This window comes from Ambystoma mexicanum, chromosome 2q (genome assembly GCF_040938575.1).
Source record: "Ambystoma mexicanum isolate Mex_15411 chromosome 2q, UKY_AmexF1_1, whole genome shotgun sequence".
Taxonomy (NCBI): Eukaryota; Metazoa; Chordata; class Amphibia; order Caudata; family Ambystomatidae; genus Ambystoma; species Ambystoma mexicanum.
The window spans coordinates 428,355,465-428,378,218 of NC_090924.1; the positions used below are offsets into that span (position 1 = coordinate 428,355,465).

The 22,754-nt window shown below is 46.1% G+C and overlaps 1 protein-coding gene across 4 annotated transcripts in view; it reads left to right on the forward strand.

The window, feature by feature from the left end:
- Window positions 1-22,754, forward strand: part of LOC138569469 (uncharacterized) — a 442,006-nt gene that overhangs the window by 48,462 nt on the left and 370,790 nt on the right. For 2 of the 4 annotated variants that reach the window (XM_069647459.1, XM_069647460.1), the window contains exon 2: window positions 10,151-10,291. The exons of the other annotated variants lie outside the window; for them this stretch is intronic. In XM_069647459.1, coding sequence (XP_069503560.1) covers window positions 10,151-10,291 — 141 coding nt within the window. The remainder of the gene's footprint in view (window positions 1-10,150; window positions 10,292-22,754) is intronic. 4 annotated transcript variants of the gene reach the window in all.

A 22,754-nucleotide genomic window follows, 5' to 3' on the forward strand; every position in this document is an offset into this window, starting at 1 on the left:
TGTCATGACCACGGATTGTGGTCATCAGGAAACTATATATTTTGACCTCATTGCCGCACCACAACTTAGGGTCATTCTCGGCCTACCTTGGTTGAAGTTGCATAACCCTTCTGTGGATTGGCATTCAGGGGATGTGTGCTTTCTTTCAGCTTATTGCGAAAGCCAGTGTTTGACAACCCGTTTGGTAACCACTAATCCTAGCCATGCTCTCTCTGAGACAGCCCACATTGTGGGAGCCATCACTAATACCACGCTTCCTATGGCATACCAGTAGTATCAGGATGTCTTCGACACCCGTGGGGCAGACGTGCTCCCGCCACACCGACCCTACGATTGCCCCATTGAATTGGTTCCAGGAGCTAAGATTCCATCGGGGCGTATTTATTCTTTGACCCCAAAGGAAGACCTGATATTGAAGGACTATATTGAGAAGTCACTGAACACGGGTTTTATATGCCCTTCACGTTCACTGGCTGCCTCCCCCATGTTCTTCGTTCCTAAAAAAGAAGGGGACCTTCGTCCTTGCATTGACTATCGTGCGTTAAACGCAGTCGCGATTAAGAACCAATACCCGATTCCTTTGATCACGGTCTTGCTGGATCAGTTGGGTTCGGCAAAGCTCTTCACCAAACTGGACTTAAGGGGTGCTTACAACTTTGTACGAAAACGTGCGGGCGATGAGTGGAAAACCGCCTTCAAAACTAAGTATGGTCTTTTTGAATACTGCGTTATGCCTTTTGGCTTGTGTAACGCTCCAGCAACCTTTCAATACTTCATCAATGAGGTGTTCCATGACATGTTGGACCAATATGTTGTCGTATATCTGGACGACATCTTGATTTATTCCCCTTCGCTTGACTCCCATGTTACTCATGTGTCTAACGTGCTGCAACGATTAAGAGAGAACCATCTGTATGCTAAGTTAGATAAATGCATGCTCCACGTAACGGAGGTGGAATTCCTGGGCTACAATATCACTAATCAAGGTGTGCAGATGAGCCGCTCCAAAGTATCGGCGATTCTGGATTGGCCTTGTCCCAACACTTTAAATGCCTTGCAATCTTTTCTTGGCTTTGCCAATTTTTACAGAAGGTTCATCCAAGATTTTTCTGCCATTGCATCTCCACTCACTGCACTCACTAGCACTAAACGCCCGTTTAAGTGGAATACGGAGGCACAGAAAGCTTTTGAAGCTTTGAAGTCTGCATTCACCTCAGCTCCGGTACTCCAACATCCAGATCAAACCTCGCCCTTTGTCATTGAAGCAGACGCATCTGATATAGCCTTGGGTGCTATCTTGTCTCAGCATTGTCCGGAGACCAATTGCCTACATCCAGTGGCCTTTCACTCAAGAAAACTCCCCCCTTACGAAAGAAATTATACGATCACAGAGCATGAGTTATTGGCTGTTAGAGATGCCTTCATGGTTTGGAGGCATCACCTATTGGGGTCTCCTGAACCGGTCCAAGTATTCACTGATCACAGGAACCTCTTGACCTTGCAGTCAGTAAAATGTACCACGGCTCGCCACGCCAGGTGGCATGAATTCTTTGCGATGTTCAACTTTACCATCACCTATCGCCCTGGCCCCTTGAATTCGAAAACTGATGCTCTTTCCCGTCTCCAGGGGGTTCCAAATCCATCTAATCTCCAGGGCGCCCTGGTGCTACCTAACCAAGTGGTGTGTAGCTGTACTTTACGCCCCTCTCTGAGGGTCTCGATCCAGGATTGGCTGAGTACCCATCCCTCTGAGGTAGCTAACCTTGGATTGGAGGTTGTTCATTCACTACCCTATAAACAGGGTAAGATATATATCCTGGACTCTGATACCAGGCGTACCGCCATGCAGTGGGGTCACGACGCTGCAATAGCAGCTCATGCAGGAATAGGGAAGACCATAGACCTTTTAAGAAGGTGGTGCTGGTGGCCTTCCATGAACCATGACGTAAAAGAATACATAGCAGCCTGTACGATCTGTGCCCAGTGTAAACAATGACATGGCAAACCTGTGGGTTTACTTCAACCCATGCCAGTACCAGATAGTCCATGGACAATGATCTCGATGGATTTCGTTGTTGAGCTTCCCTTGGTAGACGGTTACGACACTATCTGGGTAGTCATAGACTACTTTACTAAAATGGCTCTGTTTGTACCGTGTCGTGGTATGCCTACCGCTCCAGTCTTAGCAGAGTTGTTCCTAAAGAACGTGTTTAGAAGGTTTGGTCTGCCCTCTATGATTATCACTGATCGGGGACCACAGTTCACTTATCGCTTCTGGAGGTCTTTAACCACGACCTTAGGTATAGATGGCAGATACTCCAGTGCATACCATCCCCAAACCGACGGGCAAACTGAGTGACTGAATACAACCATGGAACAATATCTGCGTTGCCTTACCTTCCAACGTCAGGGTACCTGGGTCTCTGTGTTGCCATTGGCGGAGTTTGCCTACAACAACTCTCTCCACACTGTGACCCGTTTATCCCCGTTCTTTGCTTTGTATGGCAGACATCCACGTTTGTTACCTATTGGTGTCGAATTGCCGTTTCACAACCCTGCCGCATTGAGCTGTATTAAGAATCTTTCAGATACCCACGCTATAGTGAGAGGTCAATTGCTCTTGGCCCAGAAACGTTCCAAAAAATGTGCGGATGCACACCTTTCCGCGGCCCCTCGTTATACCCCAGGCATGAACAACTGGCTATCCACCAAGAACCTACGCTTGCCGGGTCGACGGACCCTAGTACCTCGGTTTGTGGGTCCTTACAAGATCCTGCAGGTCATAAATCCTGCTGTGGTCCGCCTGGTTCTCCCTTCAAGTTGGAAGATACACCCGGTGTTCCATGTCCCCTTGGTAAAACCTTGTCACCCTTCGGCTAGGTTACCTTTACGGCCCTCGCCTGGTAAGGTGCATGGATTCGATGAATACGAGGTGGCTGCGATTTTGGATACCAAAGTACGTAGGGGTCGGCGTCTCTACTTGGTTGATTGGAAGGGCTATGGTCCCGAGGATCGCACCTGGGAACCGGCCGGGAACATTCATGCCCTCATTCTTTTGTCACGTTTTGCGTCGGCTCGAGGGGTGAGGGCCCCTTTGAGGAGGATACTGTCATGTGTGACCGTAACGGCACGATCAAAACACGGGGTCGTATCCCTTTAAGGACTCTGCAGCCAGGTGCCTGGAAGTTGGCATGGCAACGCTGGCGTCCTCTCTTTGCCTCTCGCGCTCGACGCCGAGCAATACACGGCGTTGTCACATGACCTGCCCTTCATAAGCACCTCCCTCACTCTGCCCGGTGCTTATGATTGTAATTAGTGGCGCTTCGTACCTTGCATCTTGTTATACCTGTACCTTGTTCCCTGTTGCCCTTTTTTCCCTTCCTTTTCCCCTTCCCTTTTGGACTTCAAGACTCCTTGGCTCTTCGACCCGGACCGCTGATTTGGAACTACTTTTTGGAACACTTTGTACTTTGGTTTTGCCTTGACTCGTGCTTTGACCTCGGACCGCTACTGGATTTCCTCGTGCTTTTCCCTTTTGAACTACGTTACCTTGGCTGCCATTGGACTCCGTCTGCCTGTTGCTTCACATCGTGGGATCACTTCTGGCCTTTGGAATTGTGTGTCATTCTTGTTGAACTACTGGGACTTGGGACTTCCTGTTTGTTCAGTACACAGACTAGAGACTTCCAGTGTGTACTAAGGCGCCCTCGTGCCGTCGGGTCAGGTGGCTGCTTAGGCGTCCTCGTGCCGTCGGAATAGGTTGGACCTCTTCTCCTTTGGGTTGCTACTTTGGACCTTCCTGTTTCCCACTGCAGGGATTCTGTCATGGAGAAAGAAACAGGAAAACTACGTTAAGCCATTGTGACCTTCATTGAGTGTACAAGAAGGGGAGGGGGGATTGGTGATTATTATACTGTGTACCCGCATTCAGGGAAGACCCTATGTGATTGTCTTTATCTTGGTCTGGGCAATTGGCACTGTTTTCACATAGGTTACCCTGCTACCTGTGTTGTGTTAATAAGATCACTTCACTTGCAGGTCCAGCGCCTATACCGTTTGTGTCATCATCCGGTTCGCCCGTATCTTCTCATCTGGCATCTGGCATTCTCCGCAGCACCTGGGACTCCATTGGCATCCTTTCTTTTATCTGATTGACCGCTCTGGTTTCTTGTTCATACTTAAGCCAGAGGGGTACATCAGGGAGAAGAACTCTTCGGCTACACTACGTGGGCAACCTGACTCCTGACAAACCCTGTGAAAAAAATCCTGCGATGAAATGACATGGAACCATATGTTAAAGGCACTTATAGAGTGCTTAAACCATAAGGCATACAAGATGATCTATAAATTGATGGAAAACATGATCTTCAAGCGTTTTCTAAAGCACAAGATATCAAGTTAAGATAGTATAAAACGAGGGAAAGCTATTCCAGATGGTTGCACCCTGAACTGATAAATGTTTACCATTCGTAGGGTAGAGATAAAATCTACGGGTCAGAATGCAGGTCAGATCAGAAGAACGTTGCTCTCCGTAGGGAAGGCATGCTATCACAAGTATGACACAAAACAATAGGTACAATTTGTAAAACCTTTATTGTGGTTTCTGGGGTTGGAAAACTCCTACTTGCCCTATAACTAAGATGGGAGTAGTCTCGACCATCAATTGATAAACAAAACAGTCCTAGTGAAATCCCTAAAATCAAAATGGCCTATGCTTACAAAACCTAATGCCTACCCTATCTCTTGTACAAAAAGTGTACGAAGGAGAAATGAATGCAAAGGAAAAATCAGTGTTCAAATTAATAAATCAGCTCTCCTCCCCACGTTAGACCCTATGAAGTAAGGTGGTCTTTGTAGGCAGGATGACAAACTCTGGCTTGGGTTCTTACTATAATAAACCGTTCCAAAACATGGATCGATGCCCGCCTGGTCTTCCACGTTAAAGTCTGTCGTTCAGAACTCCAAACAATGTTTCAACTCAAATTTCACGTAGGTCCCCCTCTGTCAGGCTCAGACCTCTTCAGCACAAATTTTAAATCTAAACAAAACATCCATTGGGGATCCCTTCCCTAAGCTTATTTCACTTCGCGTCTCCCTCAGCTGGGCTCAGACCATTTTCGGGTGTCGAAGACTTTGGAATGTGCGTGGCTTTCTTTACTGCCCGCTGCAGGACCAGTTCGACTGAAAGTTCAAATTTAAATTTAACTTCCACTCTCCCCTTCTCTAGGAGGTAATTCGTCTTACTTTGCTTTTGCACTTCACTCGCTTTATTGTCACAAACAATGCACCTTGCAGTGAGACTTTCGAGTGGGCTACTCCCTTTCGCCGGACCACTCCGTTACTCAGTATCGCTGATTCCACAGCTTTACTTCAAAGTTCATTCACAGGTCTGCCTTTCTTCGTGTCTCATACACAACACATGCAGCCTTCACTTGCGATATACTGTTGCCACTTCAAACTTTCTTCAACACACACCGGTCTCTCAGGTTGCTTGCCAACTCACCGGCTGTGTGCGTTTCTTTCTTGCTTCTATGTTATCCAATTCACGAGTCAAGGTTAGTATCACAGGCTTGGCCTCGCCTCCCCAACTCTGCTGTTCATCCAGGAGGGTCACTGGCATCCTTGAAACACAATGCAATCTTCACTTGCAGGATCTGGCCTTCTCCACATGTTTTTCGTAGCATGTCGGAAGTAACAACCTCCAGTAGACACTGCCCTCATCCCGTGTTCCATCGCTCTGCTCCAGTAGGTTTGCCTTCGCCCCAGAAGTCCTGCTAGTACTCTTGTTCCACCTTGTTCAAGTGTCTCTTTAGGTATTGCCTTTTATCCGTGCGAGGAGAGCTAATTGGTACTAATTGGTATCAGGTATATGCACTTGAAGACAAGTGCCTGACTTTGCATGACCCGATTAACGGGACATATCGAGTACGATGTAAGAGAGTTAGTCTTGTTGCTCTCAGTCACCCTCTTCCTCTGCCAAGTGTTTGTGTAAAAGGGGTCGAGGGAGTTGTTATCTCGGAGTATCCTGAAAAATAGGATGGGTTAGGTGAACAGAAAAGGTGAGAATACTACTTCTCCCCATCGGCTGCTTCACCCCCACTCCTCGAAGACCCCTCACTCAGGTGATCCTCCCGCACTGGTCCACCCCAAGGGTCTGGATCCAAAAGCGATGGCCGTGCCCTGGCCACCTGACAAAGAGATCCGCAGGGACTAGCAGGTGAGACACCCTCTGGTTTCTCACAGCTCTTAACGGCTTATACAATGTCAGTCTGTTATCCAAATAAGGAGGGGGTAGTGTAATAGATGCATTTATGAACCAGGTTGGCTGCTTTAACTACCTTAACTCTGGCTTAAAAAGGCAGCCATTGCAATTGTTGAAAAATAGGTGTGGTGTTCGCCTGAAAGGGACATTAAAGATTACACAAGCTATAGAGGTTTGTAAAAATTGGAGTTTGTGAAGTGAAAATGCAGGTGCCCCCATATAAAGGGCATTACTGAATCAAACTTAGCACCAACTATACCTCTGGAAAGGATGTTCAAATGAGCCACACTGAGATGAGGACAGATCTACTTAAAAGGCTTAATGCAGTAACAAGTACTACTGACTGACACCACATTATTCTGGTTGAACATGTCCACCAGTTGTTTGGCTCTAGAAAGAATAGGTATGGGTTGAGACTCTAGCAAAAGTGAGGAATATTTGTTTCCCCTTCCTCCGATGGTGATGTAAATTAATGTTAATCAGTTCTTTATTTGACATTTAGACTAAGCCAATTTGTATACAATGTATACTGGTCGATATCTCCTGAAAGCCTGAAAAGTAGCTTAGTTCATAAGCATAGAAGTGTTAAACCACTTGCGATTGGATTTTGCTAATTAAGTCACATGGCATACTCTCAAGGAAGCCTGATTTACATTTCCCTCCATGGCGGCAGGATCCAGAATTTCTACACCAACCCATCCTAACTGAATGTTCCTGTGGTGATGCAGCATCTACAGATGAAAGAATGTTACTGCACAATTCCAGTCAAAGCAGTTTGAATTAGCACAGCATTGAGGAAGCATGTAGCAATTAGTTCCACAAAAGCCTCTACAGTAGGCCAGTCCTGCAATAGCTTAAATGATTAGTGGTTACAGAGCCCAGCACAAAAGGTGGACTTGGTGCCGGTTACAGGACTCAACCCCTCACTACAAATTCAACACACGCTGTGGCAAAACCGCCTAGTAATACACAGGGAGACGCCTTCCAAATGTGGTGTAGTCTGGATAAAAAGCAGAGAGTCGGCCAGGATCGCATACATCTCCGGAGACTGTCCTACCCACATTGGACCAGGCAGCTATGGCGATTTGTAAAGAAGAGTTGATGCAATGCTTTAGTGAGTTTCAAGAGACCCTAACTAAATTCTTTCAAGTGCAATTTGCTAACATTAAGGAAGAACTGAAACGTACCCTTCAGGAAATTAAAGGCGACATTGCTTCCCTCGAAAGGCATACTGATATAAGGACAATGCCCTTTAAGAACTCACAGAGGACACTAGGAAAAGCGATGAAACGCTGGAACATCTATCACATGTGGCCCAGAATTTGGAATTGCAATGCGAGGACCTGGGAAATAGGTCAAGGAGATTGAACATTAGAATTAAGAATCTCCCTGAAAATATTGAGGAGAGGGATCTGAAGGAGACGGCACAGCACATGTTCGGAGAACTACAGGGTGTGGGACAGGATGTTGAAATCCACTTTCACTGCATTCACTGAGTGGGTTATAAGGGAGGCACTAAGCCAGGCGCACGGCCAGGAATGTTTTAGTGGCTCTCACGAGATATTGCCAAAAGGAACAGATTCTGGAAGCGGCATGCAAAGGAGGTCTGACGAAAGTGAATAGTGAGAAGGTCCACCTGTTCCAGGATCTCGCACAATCGACACTCATCAAAAGGAGGACAATGGGACCGGTGGTTTAGATCTTATCCCAGAAACAGATCAAATATAGATTGACTTTCCCTTCAGCATTATCTTTACGTGGGAAGGGAGACAACACTTCATGCCTAAATATGAAGAGGGTGCGACCATCCTACAAATAGACAAATACAATCCACCCCACAATAGAACTGGGAAGTCAGGTATCCCCCCCCAGCAAGAAGGCATGGGAGTGGTCAAAAGTGGGGAGGAACAAAGACAGAGGGAATCCCATCAGGAGATATAGACTGAGGTTGGATCCAGGCGGTGCGGGGGTAGCCTCATCCCCGTGCCAGACAACGGACAACACCTGAACACTTTCATCGGACCATGGGTCGCCATCCTGGGTTTCCTACCTGTTTTTGTTAATTTGGCAGTGCTGTAGCGATTGGCCTTGTCTTGTTTTTTCCATGGCGTCGATTCAGTAGCTCTAGAAGCAGATAGTCTTGATCCCAACGGGAACAATAGACTGCTATGCATCAAGATTGGAGTTTGGAGCACCATCTGGAAACCACACGAGGGGATTATGTGAGGGGTCAAAAATACGAGACGGTCACAAAGGTAAAGTATTGTCAACGTTTGCCATTTATTCAAAGTAAAAAGGGTTCTGATAAATGCAAACTTTCCCTAACCTATCAGAGAGGTCCCTGCATAGCAAACTAGACCTAAAGAAAACTGACCTATCGTCCAAAATACCTCTGACCCTCACACTAATACATACAATCAAATTATACAAGGAAAATAAGGCTGACTTTTGATTAAAAAAAAAAAACTGTTTGGTAATTCAAACTTAAATGTTGCTTGGAAGCACTCTTTGTGACCAAGGTTGTATTCCCTTCCCCTGGGTCAATTCAGGAATACTCAAATTATGGTTCTGTTCCAACAAATGTCCTTTTTACCACAGCTGGTGGATAGTTCAAACAACACAATGGGCCTCATTACGGGTCCAGCGGTAACTGTGTCAGCGATACCGGTGGGTTGCCGCCAGAACCGTAATTATTTACCAGCGCCTGACTTCCCGGTAACACCAGGGGATTACAACCGCGGCGGCCCAGAAAGTCAGGCGCCGGTAAATTGTAAGTCCCCATTCCCATAGAGTCCATTAGGACTCTATGGGACTGGGGACCACAGAAGCACCAACACTGTTAATAACGGTGCCAGTGCTTCAGTGAAAACTCTGCGGGCAGGTGCCATTCCGCCTGGCAGGTCTGACCTGCCGGGGGGACGGCACCCGCCCACAGAGGTGTAGTGTGCAGGCCCTGAAACAACGGTGCCGGTAAGCTTACTGGCACCGTTGTTTCCAGACCGGCACACTTAGAATGAGGCCCAATGTCTTCCACAATATCTCTTTTCAAGGATGCTCGACTTTCTCCCAACACACAGGTTCCAAAACATAAACACAATTGTTCTGTTATCAAAGAAAACGTCTTTTTGTCAAGATAGCACGTTACTCTTTCTCAGTACTTCTTCTTGAAAATAACATTCTTTTGTCAGGTAAGCAAACAACAACTTGCTTCATTGATGCTATGCCTTGTCAACAATTGATAAAGCATATAAGTTATTTTAATTCAACAAAGGTTATTTCCACAACTCTTTATGCCACAACGTTCCCAAACCATCAACTTCTTTCCTGGTCCACTCGCCTGCCAGGACTAACCACTATATGCCCTTTGCTGGTATAGTGACATGGCAGCTAGAAAACTCTTACCTAACTTCAAACTTGTTGGTATGATTCCAGTATCCTCCACACCAGTCTTTCGGTGTGGTTTCTCAATTTCTTGACTGATGGCAATGTGAGATACAAGCTTTTCCAAAACAATATCTCTTAAAACTGAACTTATGCTTTGGTTGTATTATACAAATGAATAAATAAATAAATGAAGGGTCTCTCACAATCTCTTTTCTGTTTGTAATGCTGGTTATGAACGTTTCCCAGGGATTTATTATGCCTGTAGCTTCTTAGTGATAGGCAATGATGGTTAGATACTTCCCCCACTGGTAATGTGCGCAAAGCCATTTGACAGCCTTTTGGCTGCAGGCAATACTGGTTACAACCTTTCCCCTCTAGGTGTTTGTCTCAAGTCTTTCTTCTTTGCCACTTAGCTTTGTTTGTTTTTATTAAATGGTATTCATTAAATACATTCTGCTTGGATTTATTAATGTTTCAATATTCAAAAGCTTTAAATTGTGACAGCTTTCTTTCACGGAGCACCCTGGTATCAGCATTCACTCTCAGACAACTCAACAGTTCTTCGTGGCAGCTCTCTCTGGCTTGCAGACCTCGGGACGGCTTTGGACATCAATCTGTCTTTTCTCCCGCTTCAGCGAGCCTCAGGTAAGTTGCGCAGCGGTCTCCGTGAGCAAAGAAAGCTTTGTTGATCTTCCACAGCTTCTCCAGTCTGCTTCGGTAACGCATCTTCTTCACAGCTGTTCTTCTTCTTAGTATGGGTCTTCCGCTGCGCGTAGTCTGCAGTTCTTCAGATTTTCACCCATTGGGGTGACGTCTGTTGGTGGGCTTCTCTCCTTGCCTGCACCTGCACCACGGATGGCTTGAGCTCCATCTGCTACGCCCCCGGATGAACACCAGCTGCTTCTTCCTCTGCTCCATCTTCATCACAACACCAACACCAACTCAGTTGAGTCTTATCCTGGGCTTTAAATATTCCTTTCAGGTGCTCTTATTGGCAATGACTAGACTGGTTCATACTTCTGAGTCCCCATTGCCTCTGAGTTCCTCTTCCTAGTCCCAGTACTTTTGGCATTATGGGAATCAAAGTCCTTTGGAAAATGAGTGATATTAAGTTGTTATCTTTTATTTCAATTAAATTAGATTGTTCCATAGACTGAGATTTACCAGAGTAAGGGGGACCTGGATAAAGAGTGTGCAGTTTCACATTAGGTGAGAGGTTCTCTTCAGGATAGAATCACGAAATTCAAATGGTTTTCTCTCTTTTTTTTAAACGTATTTTATTGGTTTTACAGCAAATTTAATTGCAACACCATTCTCATGTTAACTTCACAGAGACAGCTGCAATTGAGTAAGACAAAACATCCTTGTAACAAGTGAATACCAATCCATTACATTTCTCATGTCTATCCACCTAGAATCTAATGAAATCAAGGTAGGGCTCACTCTAGGAGATGTCATTCGCCTGACAGCTGTAACCAGGTTATCTCCAGATGGGTGGTGTCCAATAATAACAATTACATACACATTTCCTCCCCTTTTCCCCTCAGCCCTCCCTCCACAGATCAGAGAAATATCCAAAGCAACATTGTTCATTTCAATAACCTTTACACCTCAACAAACCTTCCTTCCCAAGCATTTGAGTCACCTTTATATCGAATATTAACCTTTCGTTCTTCCATACCACCCCAGCGGGGTCACAGCTCAAGGGCATTTTAAGCTACACAAGAGCAGCGGTGGGGACTTTTTCGTTTAACTCAGTCCCTCACAATTTTACACATTCCTGTATGCAGTGTAATATTTCCAAAAGGGAAAGCCAAATCATATCTATATGAGAGTGGATTCCAGCAAGGCTGCAGTAATACTTTCCATCTGATATATATTGTGCGCTTTCATGAGCCATTCACTTTTCGTCGGCAAAGTGCTGCATTTCCATTTAACTGTTAGGCACACTCTACCCGTCAACAACACATTTTTGGGCATATGAGATAGGATCGTGCTTGTCTCTTCACGGTCGGTTTCAATTCCAAACAAGACAAGCAATGGAGACTGCCTTCTAGTGATACCATCTATCGCCTGAATCCAACCCAGGACCTCCTTCCAAAACATCTGCACCCTTGCACATCCCCACCACTCATGCCAATAATCTCATATTTCGCCACACCCCCTCCAACAGAGTGGCGCTGTCCCTGGGAAAATTTCGACAGCCGGTGCGGGGTGAGGTTCAATCTCCTTAATAGTCTTCCATTGTGCATTTTGTATTTCATGGATATAGATGTGCTCCATACTGCCCACATGTCTGGTCGATTTTGCAGCTCTAACTCTGCCTCCCATTTAGTCTGAGTGCTGGGTTGTGCTAGATGGCCTCTACTGAGCAGTGCGCTATATAATTGGGAAACCAGCCCCATTGGGCCTCAGCGCTCACTCATGGTGCACTCGAATGCTGTAAGGGGTCTCCAAAGGGAGACTCCTCAGCTGCAGGTAGAGTAGCGGTGCTATCATGGTGCCACGTTGTGCATCCTCTAATTCTGCTTTTGAGATATAGGTACCCTCCTTCCACATCTGCCCTGCTGTTACCAAACCCTCCTCGTATTGGGACTGAAAGTGGTGTACATCGATTAATTGGTCTCGAATAGGGGGAACCCATATGCAACTAAGGGGAGATGGCCAGGATGTTACTCCTTTCATGGTGTGAGTGAGACACCAGAGAGGCCACAGTAACGCTAAGACTCGGTGTTCCTGAATTTTGCGTGGCATAGTTCGATAAGGGACCCAGAGCCATTCACCTATGGTGACAGGTGTAAATAGCTCATTTTCCAAGGCTACCCATTGTTTCTCTGAGTTTTCCCATAAGTGACCTGCAAGGATGCAGAATTAAAGGCCTTGTAGTATTCAAAAGGATCAGGGTACCCCATGCCCCACTTGTCTTTTGGCAAAATTAAGGTTGCATATGCGACCCAGGGTTTCAGGTCAGCCCATAAGTATGCCAAAAGGGACTGTTTGACCTCTGCATGGAATGCCTCTGGGGCTGCTACCGGGGGAGATTGAAAGAGAAACAAAAATCTGGGGAGTATGTTCATCTTAATTGATGTATTCCTAGCTAACTTAGACCATCTCTCAGAGTCTGCCTTAACAGCGCTCCAAAGTGGTCAATATTTTGCACCGAACAAGTTGGCCAAACTTTTCACGATCTCTACACTCTTCTGTGCATCTGCAATTGGAAGCCCCACTCTATTACAAGTTGAGCTGGAAGGTCCATGTTCGGCTGGAACGTTAGGTTCTACCGTTTTATTCAGGTTCGCACGAAATCCTGATAGCGCACCATATTCCATCAAAGACGCAAAAAGGGCGGGTACTGAATCCAACGGCCGGGTGATGTAGGCTAGGATATCATCCGCAAATAGCGCAAGGTTATATTCCCCCTCTCCTTTTTCTAACCCCCACAAATTTGGTTATTTGTCCCAATTGCCTGTGCGAGGGGCTCCACTGCTAGGGCATACAAAAGGAGGGACAAATAGCAGCCTTGTCGCGTGCCCCATGTCAGGTTAAAGAGCTCTGAGGCCACTCTGTTAATCATGACTTTAGCAGACTCGTTGCGGAATAGTGCTAACGCCCCCGATATCGATAGTTTGCCCAGTCCATTTCATAAACGCGCTTAGTAAAGGCCACTCGACTCTGTCGAATGCCTTCTCTGCATCGATGGACATTAAAATGGGACAGTCTTCTCTATCTTCAACAGTGGCAATGAGATCGAGGGTTTTGCAAACTTAATCCGCACCTTGCCTTACATTTGTATTTTATTTGTATTTGTATTTTATTTATTTGTATAGCGCACCAGGCCCAAGGGCAACCGGGCGCATATCTTAGATCAGCAGGTACAAAAAAGATTTACATCAATCAATTACATTCACAGGACAAATCAGTTACATCATTCAAATAACATTCAAAAGTAATGTACATAACATTGCAGTTTGGTAGGCAATTGGTGGGAGGTAGCTTGACAAAGGATGTAGAGGTGGATAGGATTAGATCACATGTGAAGGCAATTGGTCACATATAGCGGATAGCCAAAGTTTGACTTTGTGTTTGAATAGGGTGGGTGAAGGTAAGGTTCTAATGGTGACTGGCAGTGTGTTCCAGAATTTGGCAGCTAAGACTGGGAAGCTAGCACCTCCAGCTGTCTGTAGTTTGTATCCGGGGATCGTAAGGCAATGTGCTTGGGAAGATCTGAGTGATCATGTAGGTAAATACTGGGAGAACCGAGAGGCTAGGTAGATGGGGGCCTGGTTGTTGACACATATGTGAGTAATGGTCAGGGATTTCAATGATATCCTTTGGGCAACTGAGAGCCAATGTAGACTCTTCCTAGTTTTGGTGATGTGTGCAGATCTAGGAATGTTGAGGGCCGCACTGATAGCATTATTTTGAGTGATCTGGAGCTTGTTGAGGTTGCGTTGGTTGGTGCCTTGATAAAGAGCATTACAATAATCGAGTTTGGACATAACCAAAGTCCTAGGAAAAGAATAATGCAATTCTGAGTGGAGAGGAATGGGCGGCAGGCTGTGATCAGCTTACATGTGTAAGCAGAGGCAGCGACGACCGCATTAGTTTGTCTATTATGGGACAGTGTGGAATCAAGGTAGATTCCCAAAGTTTTTGTATCTTTGGATACTTTGATAGAGTTGCCATCGATATTGAAGGTGTTAAACGAAGGGTCAAGCTTATTGAGTCTTTGTTGGGTGCTAAGGATGAGGAGCTCTGTCTTATCGTTTAGATAGAGCTCGTGTTGAGCCATCCAAGCTTGGACGACTTGGTAGATGTCATTTAGAGCTTTAGAGTCAGCGATGTAGTCACCAGTGATGGGAATGAGTATTTATCTATTTATATTTATATAGCACGCAAGCACCCCAAGGGCATTGAGGCACTGTTACTTGTAAGAACTTAGTTACACAGGTACAGGCATGGTAGCGGTTGTTGATACATTATGAATACTACCGAACATCATACTGTTGTTACAGACATTGCACTTGGTCATTGTGTTACAATTTATGCATTGGGTCATGTGGTGAGTAGTCATGCTAATGTGCGGGGCCTATGTGAAGAGGATGGTTTTCGTAGCTTTGCAGAAGGTGGTGAGGGAGGCCTCACCTCGGATCGTGGGAGGTAGGGCAGTATCTGGGTGTCATTGGCGTAGTTGGTATAGGTGACACCCAGATAGTCAAGCACATCAAACAGAGGTTTGGTAAATACATTGTAAAGTGTGGGGGATACACAAGACCCTTGTGGGACTCCACAGGGGACCGTAGTTGGATCTGCTGATGCAGTGGGGGAGAATACTCTCATGTGCCTATTGTCCAAGAAGGATCTAATCCAATCAGTCGCTTTTTCAGAAAAGTGGGCAGCTGTTTTCAGATGATGAGAGAGGATTCGGTGATTGACCAAATCGAAGGCTGCTGACAGTTCCAGGAGTAGAAGGAGGGCCAGTTTGCCTTTGTCTGTTAGATCCTCAATTTGGGTTTTGAGATCTAGTAGGGCTGTTTCTGTCCCGTACTTAGGTCTAAAGCCAGATTGTCTTGTGCTGAGTAGGTTGTTAGTTTCTAAATACTTCTGTATCTGTAGGTAGGCTGCTCTATCTAATACTTTTAGAAGGAACGGGACCGTGCTGATGGGTCTGTAGTTGAATGGCGTCGCTGAATCCAGTGTGGTTTTTTTTAGCAAGGGGATGACCCAAGTGTCCTTCAGATTGTTAGGGACAATTCCAGAGTGAAATGAGGAATTTATGAAGGCGGTAATGAAGGGGGCAAGGTCATGAGCCGATTCCTTGATGATCGGTGCAGGGCAGGAGTCGCGTTGGCAGTTGTATGGTTTTAGGTTGCTAATAATTTTTTCAACCTCAGGAATAGTGAGGGGTAAAAGAGGTGTGGGTGAAGGTGGTGGTGGCCGTCTTGGGTGTAGGGAGTATAGATTGGGAGGTGGCAAGAAGGGAATTTTGTTTGGCATTGATTTTGGCTTGTAGGGTGGTTATTTTAGTGAGGAGAGCATTTTGGATATTATTGCACCATGTACTGTCTTTGCTACATGTGTCAAGGATGGGCGACGGGGATTCTAATTCTTTGAAATTTTTAAATAACTCCTTTGTGTTGGATTCTGCTTGCGAGATACGCTGGTTGTAGGTCTCTTTTTTGCTTGTAAAATCGCTTCCTTGTAATTAAGGGAATGCGTTGAAGAGGTTGTCTTTGTTAGTTGCACATGGGAAACTTTTCCAAAGCTCTTCAGCCTTACGTTTTTCTTTGCGCAGAGCTCTAAGTTGTGGCGTAAACCATGAGTTCAAATGGGCTCTTGTTCAGCTTTCCGTAGTTTGAGCGGTGCTACGGGTGTCTATGGCTTTGAGAAGTAAGGTGTCCACTAGGACGGTGGGGTCGTTGTACTATAAGGCACAGTTGTTCAGAATAGGTAGGATGAGGGGGAGTAGTTTTTCCCTAGTAATGTCCTTTTTGTTCCTAGTAGGAATAGGGGGCGCTATATTAGGTTTAGGAGAGGGGTTGGTGGCAGGTATGTGAAAGATGATGATGTGATGGTCAGACCAAGCACAGGTGGAGTTGGTGCTTATTGATGTGTTGCAATTTAAGTCTGCAATCCAATCGAGCGTTCTACCGTTGTTGTGGGTGGGTTCGAGGATACGTTGCTGGAAGCCTAAGTTAGAGATGATATTGGCAATGATATTGCCATGAGATCCTTAGGATCTAATGGGCCATGGTTGATGTCACCCAATAGTAGCACTTAAGAGTTGGGCTTGCTGTTGTCAGTAAGGACAGATGTAATATCCTCCGCAAAGGAGGTGATGGGTCCTGGTTGTCTGTAAATAAGGTGTAATGTTGCCGTGTTGGTCGGTGACAGGGATAGTTTAACTGATAGAGATTCGGCAGAGCTAAATTGGGTGTTGAGGATAAGTCTCATATTGATTTTGTCCCTATGTATAAATGCGACGCCGCCCCCTTTGGAGAGGTTGGATTGGCAGTCATTTCTCAGGATGGACTAGCCATCTGGGATGGCGAGGGCCAAGAGTGGGCCGGAGGTGGCAAGTAGCCAAGTTTCTGTGATGGCGATGAAATCGAGGTTTTGGACGGTGATGAGGTCTGCGATATCAAGAGCGTACATAGCCGACCTTGTCGGTGTGAACTAACTGAGGGAGGAATTGGGCCAAGCGGCTGGCAAGAATGCTAGCATAGATCTTTGTATCCATGTTTATGAGTGATACTGGGCAGTATGATGCACATTCTGTGGCGTCTTTGACTTCCTTAGGTATAACTACGATCCTTGATTCAGTGAATGATGGCAGGGCTCGACTCGTTTCTAGGATTGAGTTAAAAGGTTTCACTAGAAAGGGAGTCAGTCAATGAGTTGCAGTTGGCTTTTTTGAAAGCTGATGTGTATCCATCCTGACCAGGGGCTGAACCTGCTTTCATCTTGGAGATGGCTGTTTGAATATCTTCAGACGTGATTGGGCCATTTAGGATGTTCCGGTGGACTTGTGATATCGGCAACCGGTGGAATTCTGACAAGTAGTGCTCCATTTCAGCCTCTCTTCCCTCCCCTTCCGCTGTATATAAGGAGGTGTTGAATCTCAGGAAACGTTCTGTAATTTCGGGTATTAGATAAGTCTAGTCCTATTTCATTTTTGATTTTGGGAATTGTCCTAGATGCCCCTTGTTTTCACAAACTGTTAGCTAACATGGTGTGGGCTTTATCACCTTTTTCATAACATTTCTGTTTTAGATAACGCAATTGCGTCAATGCTTTGTCTTGCCAAACGTCCCCTAATTCCTTGCGGAGCTCCCCAATCTGTGCTAAGATTTCCTCCACATCTGCAGGCTGTGCACAGAGATCTAATTCCTTGCATGTGATCTCGAATTTCTGCTCCTTCTCTCTTTTTAACCTGATCCTATTCCTGTGCACCCCTTCTGCAATCAAATTCTTCATTGTTATCTGCAAGTGCTAATCTGCAATTTCTCATTGTTATCTGCTAATAACCATTCTGCAATTTCTCATTGTGCTGCATGCCATACCGGAACTGCTCTCATGCTTGGAACCCCCTGGCCTACTGCCTAACTTCCACTATGTATGCCCAATTCTCGTATTATTGCATCTGACACCTTTACCAGTCTCTTGGCTCTCGGCCTAACATCCACTGAATATGTGCACGTTTTTCACCGTATAGCCTGACCCACATCTGACCAACATGATAGATACCCCTCACCCACTTCCTACCCCCCTCTTTTTTCACCAAATGTAACATCATACCGACCCGCCCAGTCCAACCAGAACTACACGCCCAAGGTCCACCAGAAACCAACTACTAGGTCTCCGCTGCAGACACTCAATCACTACAGCTCAAGCCTGCATAGACACCTCCCAGTCCACAGGCACACTGAAACTCTCAACAAAATTAGCTTCACCCAGACCACCCATGGTACCCCCTAACTCTTCTACATGCGGACCGACCAACATCAATACTAAAAAAGCCTTGACTCCCAAAAACCTGCAGTGTGCACTGATCAACGCTAGATCAATCCCTGCACATGCTACCGAAATCCATGAACTGATCACCAACCTTGACCTCGATATCCTTGCTATTACTGAGACTTGACTACACAGCGCTGCGGGGCCTGCTCTCACATTAGCCATCCCACCAGGATACTCCATCATCAGACAGGACCGACTCACCACCGTAGGAGGGGGTGTAGCACTCATAATGAAAGACCACTTAGTGGCCAGACAAGCCCCATCCAATTTGGGTGGGGACACCGACGCCCTCGCAATAAAGATCTCCTTCTCCCCTAACACCACCATTAGCCTCAACCTTGTGTACCACGCACAGGGCCCACTACTAGATTTCCATGAGAACCTTATACACCTTTTAGCGGAAAACCTAAAAAGCACTTCTAAAACAATCCTCCTAGGTGATTTCAACCTTGGATACAACGACAAGAAGGACAGACCAGCCAAAGCTCTTACGATAGCCCTACAGGAATTAGGCTTTGACCAAAAAATACACTCACCCACACATAGCAAAGGGCCTATCCTTGACTGGGTAACCGACCACAACTGTGGTATTGACATCAGCTCCATCACCCCCACCCCATGGTCCGACCATCTTCTCATACACTTCTTCATCCCCACTGCTACCACTATTACCCAAAAACCCAATCCGTTCCCCCCAGCCTTGGCAATAAGTGCAAAAAACCTCACCAAAGAAAGGTTTTTACCCCACCTCTGCACCCTCACAGCCAACCCCCCCACCCCCGAGTCCTCAGACCCATCGGTGTTAACGGACTTCTACAAATCTACTATTAGCACTGCAATAGACATTATTGCGCCTCTCCAGAAGAAAAAAGCCAAAAACATGAAACACGCCAACACTTGGTTCTCCACGGAACTAAAAGAGCTCCACTCCCAGAAACGTAAAGCGCTGTACAACTGGCAAAGTTCACCCACCACTGCCAGGCTATCCTCATACAAAAAACTTGCCTCACAATACAAAAAAGCTATAGTCACAGCCAAATCGACATCCTATAACGACAGGATTACAAATGCCAGCTCTGAATCTAAAGAGCTCTTCGCTATCTTTAAAGAGCTGACAATACCAGCCACTAAATCCCAAGATATCTTCAAAGATCAAAACTGGTGTAACACAATACAAACTGCCCTACTAAATAAAATTAAACTCATGCAAAAGAAAATTCAGGAGCACCACAACAATCTGACGCAGCATATTAAACTAACCGTTAGCACAGAGCAAGTGATCACCTCAAGCGCAGAGCCAGTGGCCACTAAAGACCCAATGGAGGTCATTACGACCTTGCCGGTAGGGGGTTAACGGAGCCGGTAGAGCTGCCGGCCCTGTTAACCCCCTACCATCTCATTATGAGTTCCGATCGCGGGACCCGCTAAGGACGCCTGGTTTTTCCAGGCGTCCTTAGCGGGTCCCGCGAGCGGTCCAGCATGCTAACAACGGGCCCATTATTAACGGGCCCGTTGTTAGCATGCTCCCCATTCCCATTGAGCCCTATGGGAGCTCGAATGGGGATGGGTTCCTAGAATCTGGAAATACCGGGCCCTCCAAGGTCGGAATGACCCGGTATTTCCCTATTGCAGGAATCCGGACCCGGTACCCGGAAAGGGGGTAGCCATGCCGCAAATAGCGGCATGGCTACCTTCAAGGTCGTAATGACCTCCAATAACACCATTAAAATTCAGAGAAGTCACGGAAAGCAAAGTAATTGAGATAGTGACAAAATCAGACCCTCCAACGGCAAAGGAGACGCCTGCTCAGCCAAATTAATCAAAGACTGTGCAGAAACACTTGCCCCGTTTCTCAAATCTTTCATCAACGCCTCCTTCAACTCTAACACTGTTTCAGCCAACTTAAAAGAAGCATGGGTGCGCCCACTTCTATAAAAAAAAAACACCTTGGACCCAGAAATTGCCAATAACTACAGGCCCATTATCACGGTCCCTTTTTTGCTCAGGATACTGGATAAAGTCGCCTACACGCAAATCCAGCACTATCTAGAAGCAAACCATATCTTAGGCAAAAGACATTCGGGCTTCTGTCCAGGACACGGGACTGAGTCTGCCCTACTCGATCTTAAAATACAACTCAGTGACATCATGGACAAAGGCAAACAGCACTTCTCCTCCTCCTGGATCTGTCCGCTGCCTTTGACCTTGTCAACCATGATATCCTAGGAATGCATTTAAAAAATGAGGCTCACTTCTCACCAGAAGCCATCGCCTGGGTGGCCTCCTTCCTAAATGGAAGACTCATGAAAGTCTTTTCAGACACCGCATGCGCTTCCCCCACCACCAATCATTGCATCGTCCTGCAGGGCTCTTGCACCGCCCCCACGATCTACAATATTTTCACCCTCCCGCTCTTCAACGATCTGGACTGTTGTAACATAGCATATACCAATTACGCTTCCGACACTCAGGTATTACTCCCCCTACCTGGTACCTACGAACAAGACGCTGCAGCCCTAACCAAAATCTACTCAGCTATCCAGACATGGATGGCTGCCAATGGCCTTTGCCTAAACGGGGACAAAACAGAGATCCTCATAGTAGGCACCAGGGAAACTCTGAACAAGCTCCCACCACAATACAAACCCTTTACCATTGACAACTCCACTATCACAGTCTCAACAGCCGTAAAAACCTTAGGCGCGTACCTTGACTCCTCACTGTCTATGTCCCGCCAGGTCAATGCTATAGCCTCCTCTGCCGCACTCACCACCAAGGTGATCAATGCGGTCAAGCCTTTCCTGTGTACTAAAAACTGCCTATCACCAGAGCCACAGTAGGCACCAAACTGTTCCTGGGCACCTCAGCAAAAAACCTTAACAAACTTCAAGTCACACAAAATAATGCCCTTGGGGCAGCTCTGAGCATTCCCAAAAGGGAACACATGACACAAGCCAGAAAAGATGCCCACTGGCTACCGGTAAAGGAACGTATACTTTTCAAATCACTGGCCATTACACACAGGTGCCTCTCTTCCGATGCCCGACCCTACCTATCAGAAAGAATCACCCTCAACTGCTCAAATAGACCCACCATATCCCACCTGTCCAACCAGATCTATGTGCCCACCTTCAAAAGAACCAAAGCGGGAGCTCTACCTTCCGCAAAAAGCTGAAAACCATACTGTTCTGTATAAATACGCTGTTCAACTGTAACCTAAGCAACAGTATAACATACATATGCTACCACTGTCTACTTTCTACTGTACCTGTGCCATATACTGTCACCCTTGTCTTTGACTGTTTCCAAGCGAAGTATTCTGTAACAGCGCTGCGATGCCCCAGGGCCGCTGTGCGCTTTATAAATGCAAATAAATAAATAAATCAGGACACCCTGAATTGTGCCCGTCGCCGCCTCCCACACCGTGCTTAGTGGCAGTTCACCTGTGTCATTCATGGTAAAGTAATCTTTGATCGCGCCTGTGAGAGCTTCTTTAAAGAGTGAGTCCTTGTAGAGGGTATTGTTACAGGTCCATCTACGCTCTGTACAATAGGATAGTCCAAGATCTAATTCTAATGTACATAGTTTGTGATCTGTCCAGGCCACTATCTCTATGGATACACTTAAAATTGAACCCTCATTCTCGGCTCCTAGCAACAAATAGTCTATCCGAGAATAGGTGAGATTGTTGGGTGGAGGGAAGCGGGGGGTAAAAGGTAAATGCTCTCTCATTTGGATGGACTGTGCGCCAGGTGTCAATTAGGTGGTTTGATCGCAGTTGGCTTAGAAATCGTTCCCCCAGGGGGCTACTTGGTGAGTGTACACCCTGTCTCATGGAATCCCAGTCTAGATGTGGCTCCGCTATAATATTAAAATCGCTGCCACATACCAATGTGCCTTCTTTCCAATTATCTAGGAAACCAAAGAGGGACTTACTGGAACGTATTTGGTTCTGGTTAGGGGCATAAACAGAACATATTGTAACTGTGCGTGATCTTATTTTCCCTTTTAAGACAAGGAACCTCCCTTCTTCTTCCCGCTGGATTTGCACTATTTGAAGGCCCACCGATCTCCTATATATAATTCCAACACCCCCTCTTTTGTGACCTCAGAAGCCCATAATGTGCCCCCTGTTTCCCTGCTTGCGATACTAAATTCTTTGCCTTTGGCAAACTTTGTTTCCTGCATGAATAGCACATCTAGATTAGAAAGTTTAAATTCCCTTGCTAGCATGGAGCGCTTTTGCAGGGAGTTGAGAACTTTGACATTGAGGGACCCAAATTTTATCCCGTCAGGTAATGCCATGTTGGTGTGTTAGATGTCGCGTGGCGACCCCGCTAAGGTGGACTGCATTAACATAAGCGATTGACTCGTACATGGAATGTTGCAAACTGAAAAGTGTGTGAGGTTGTGTTTGTGAAGCTTTGGTGATACTCAAATACACTCCCCTCCCTCTCTGATGCACCCCCCCTTCTCCATTGAAAATGCCATTGTAGGCACTTATCGAGAACTGAGACGTCCTTGGAGAAAAAGGGCTGCACTACAGGGACCCCTCTCCAGGCTAATATCTGTAATTTCAACAGTACAA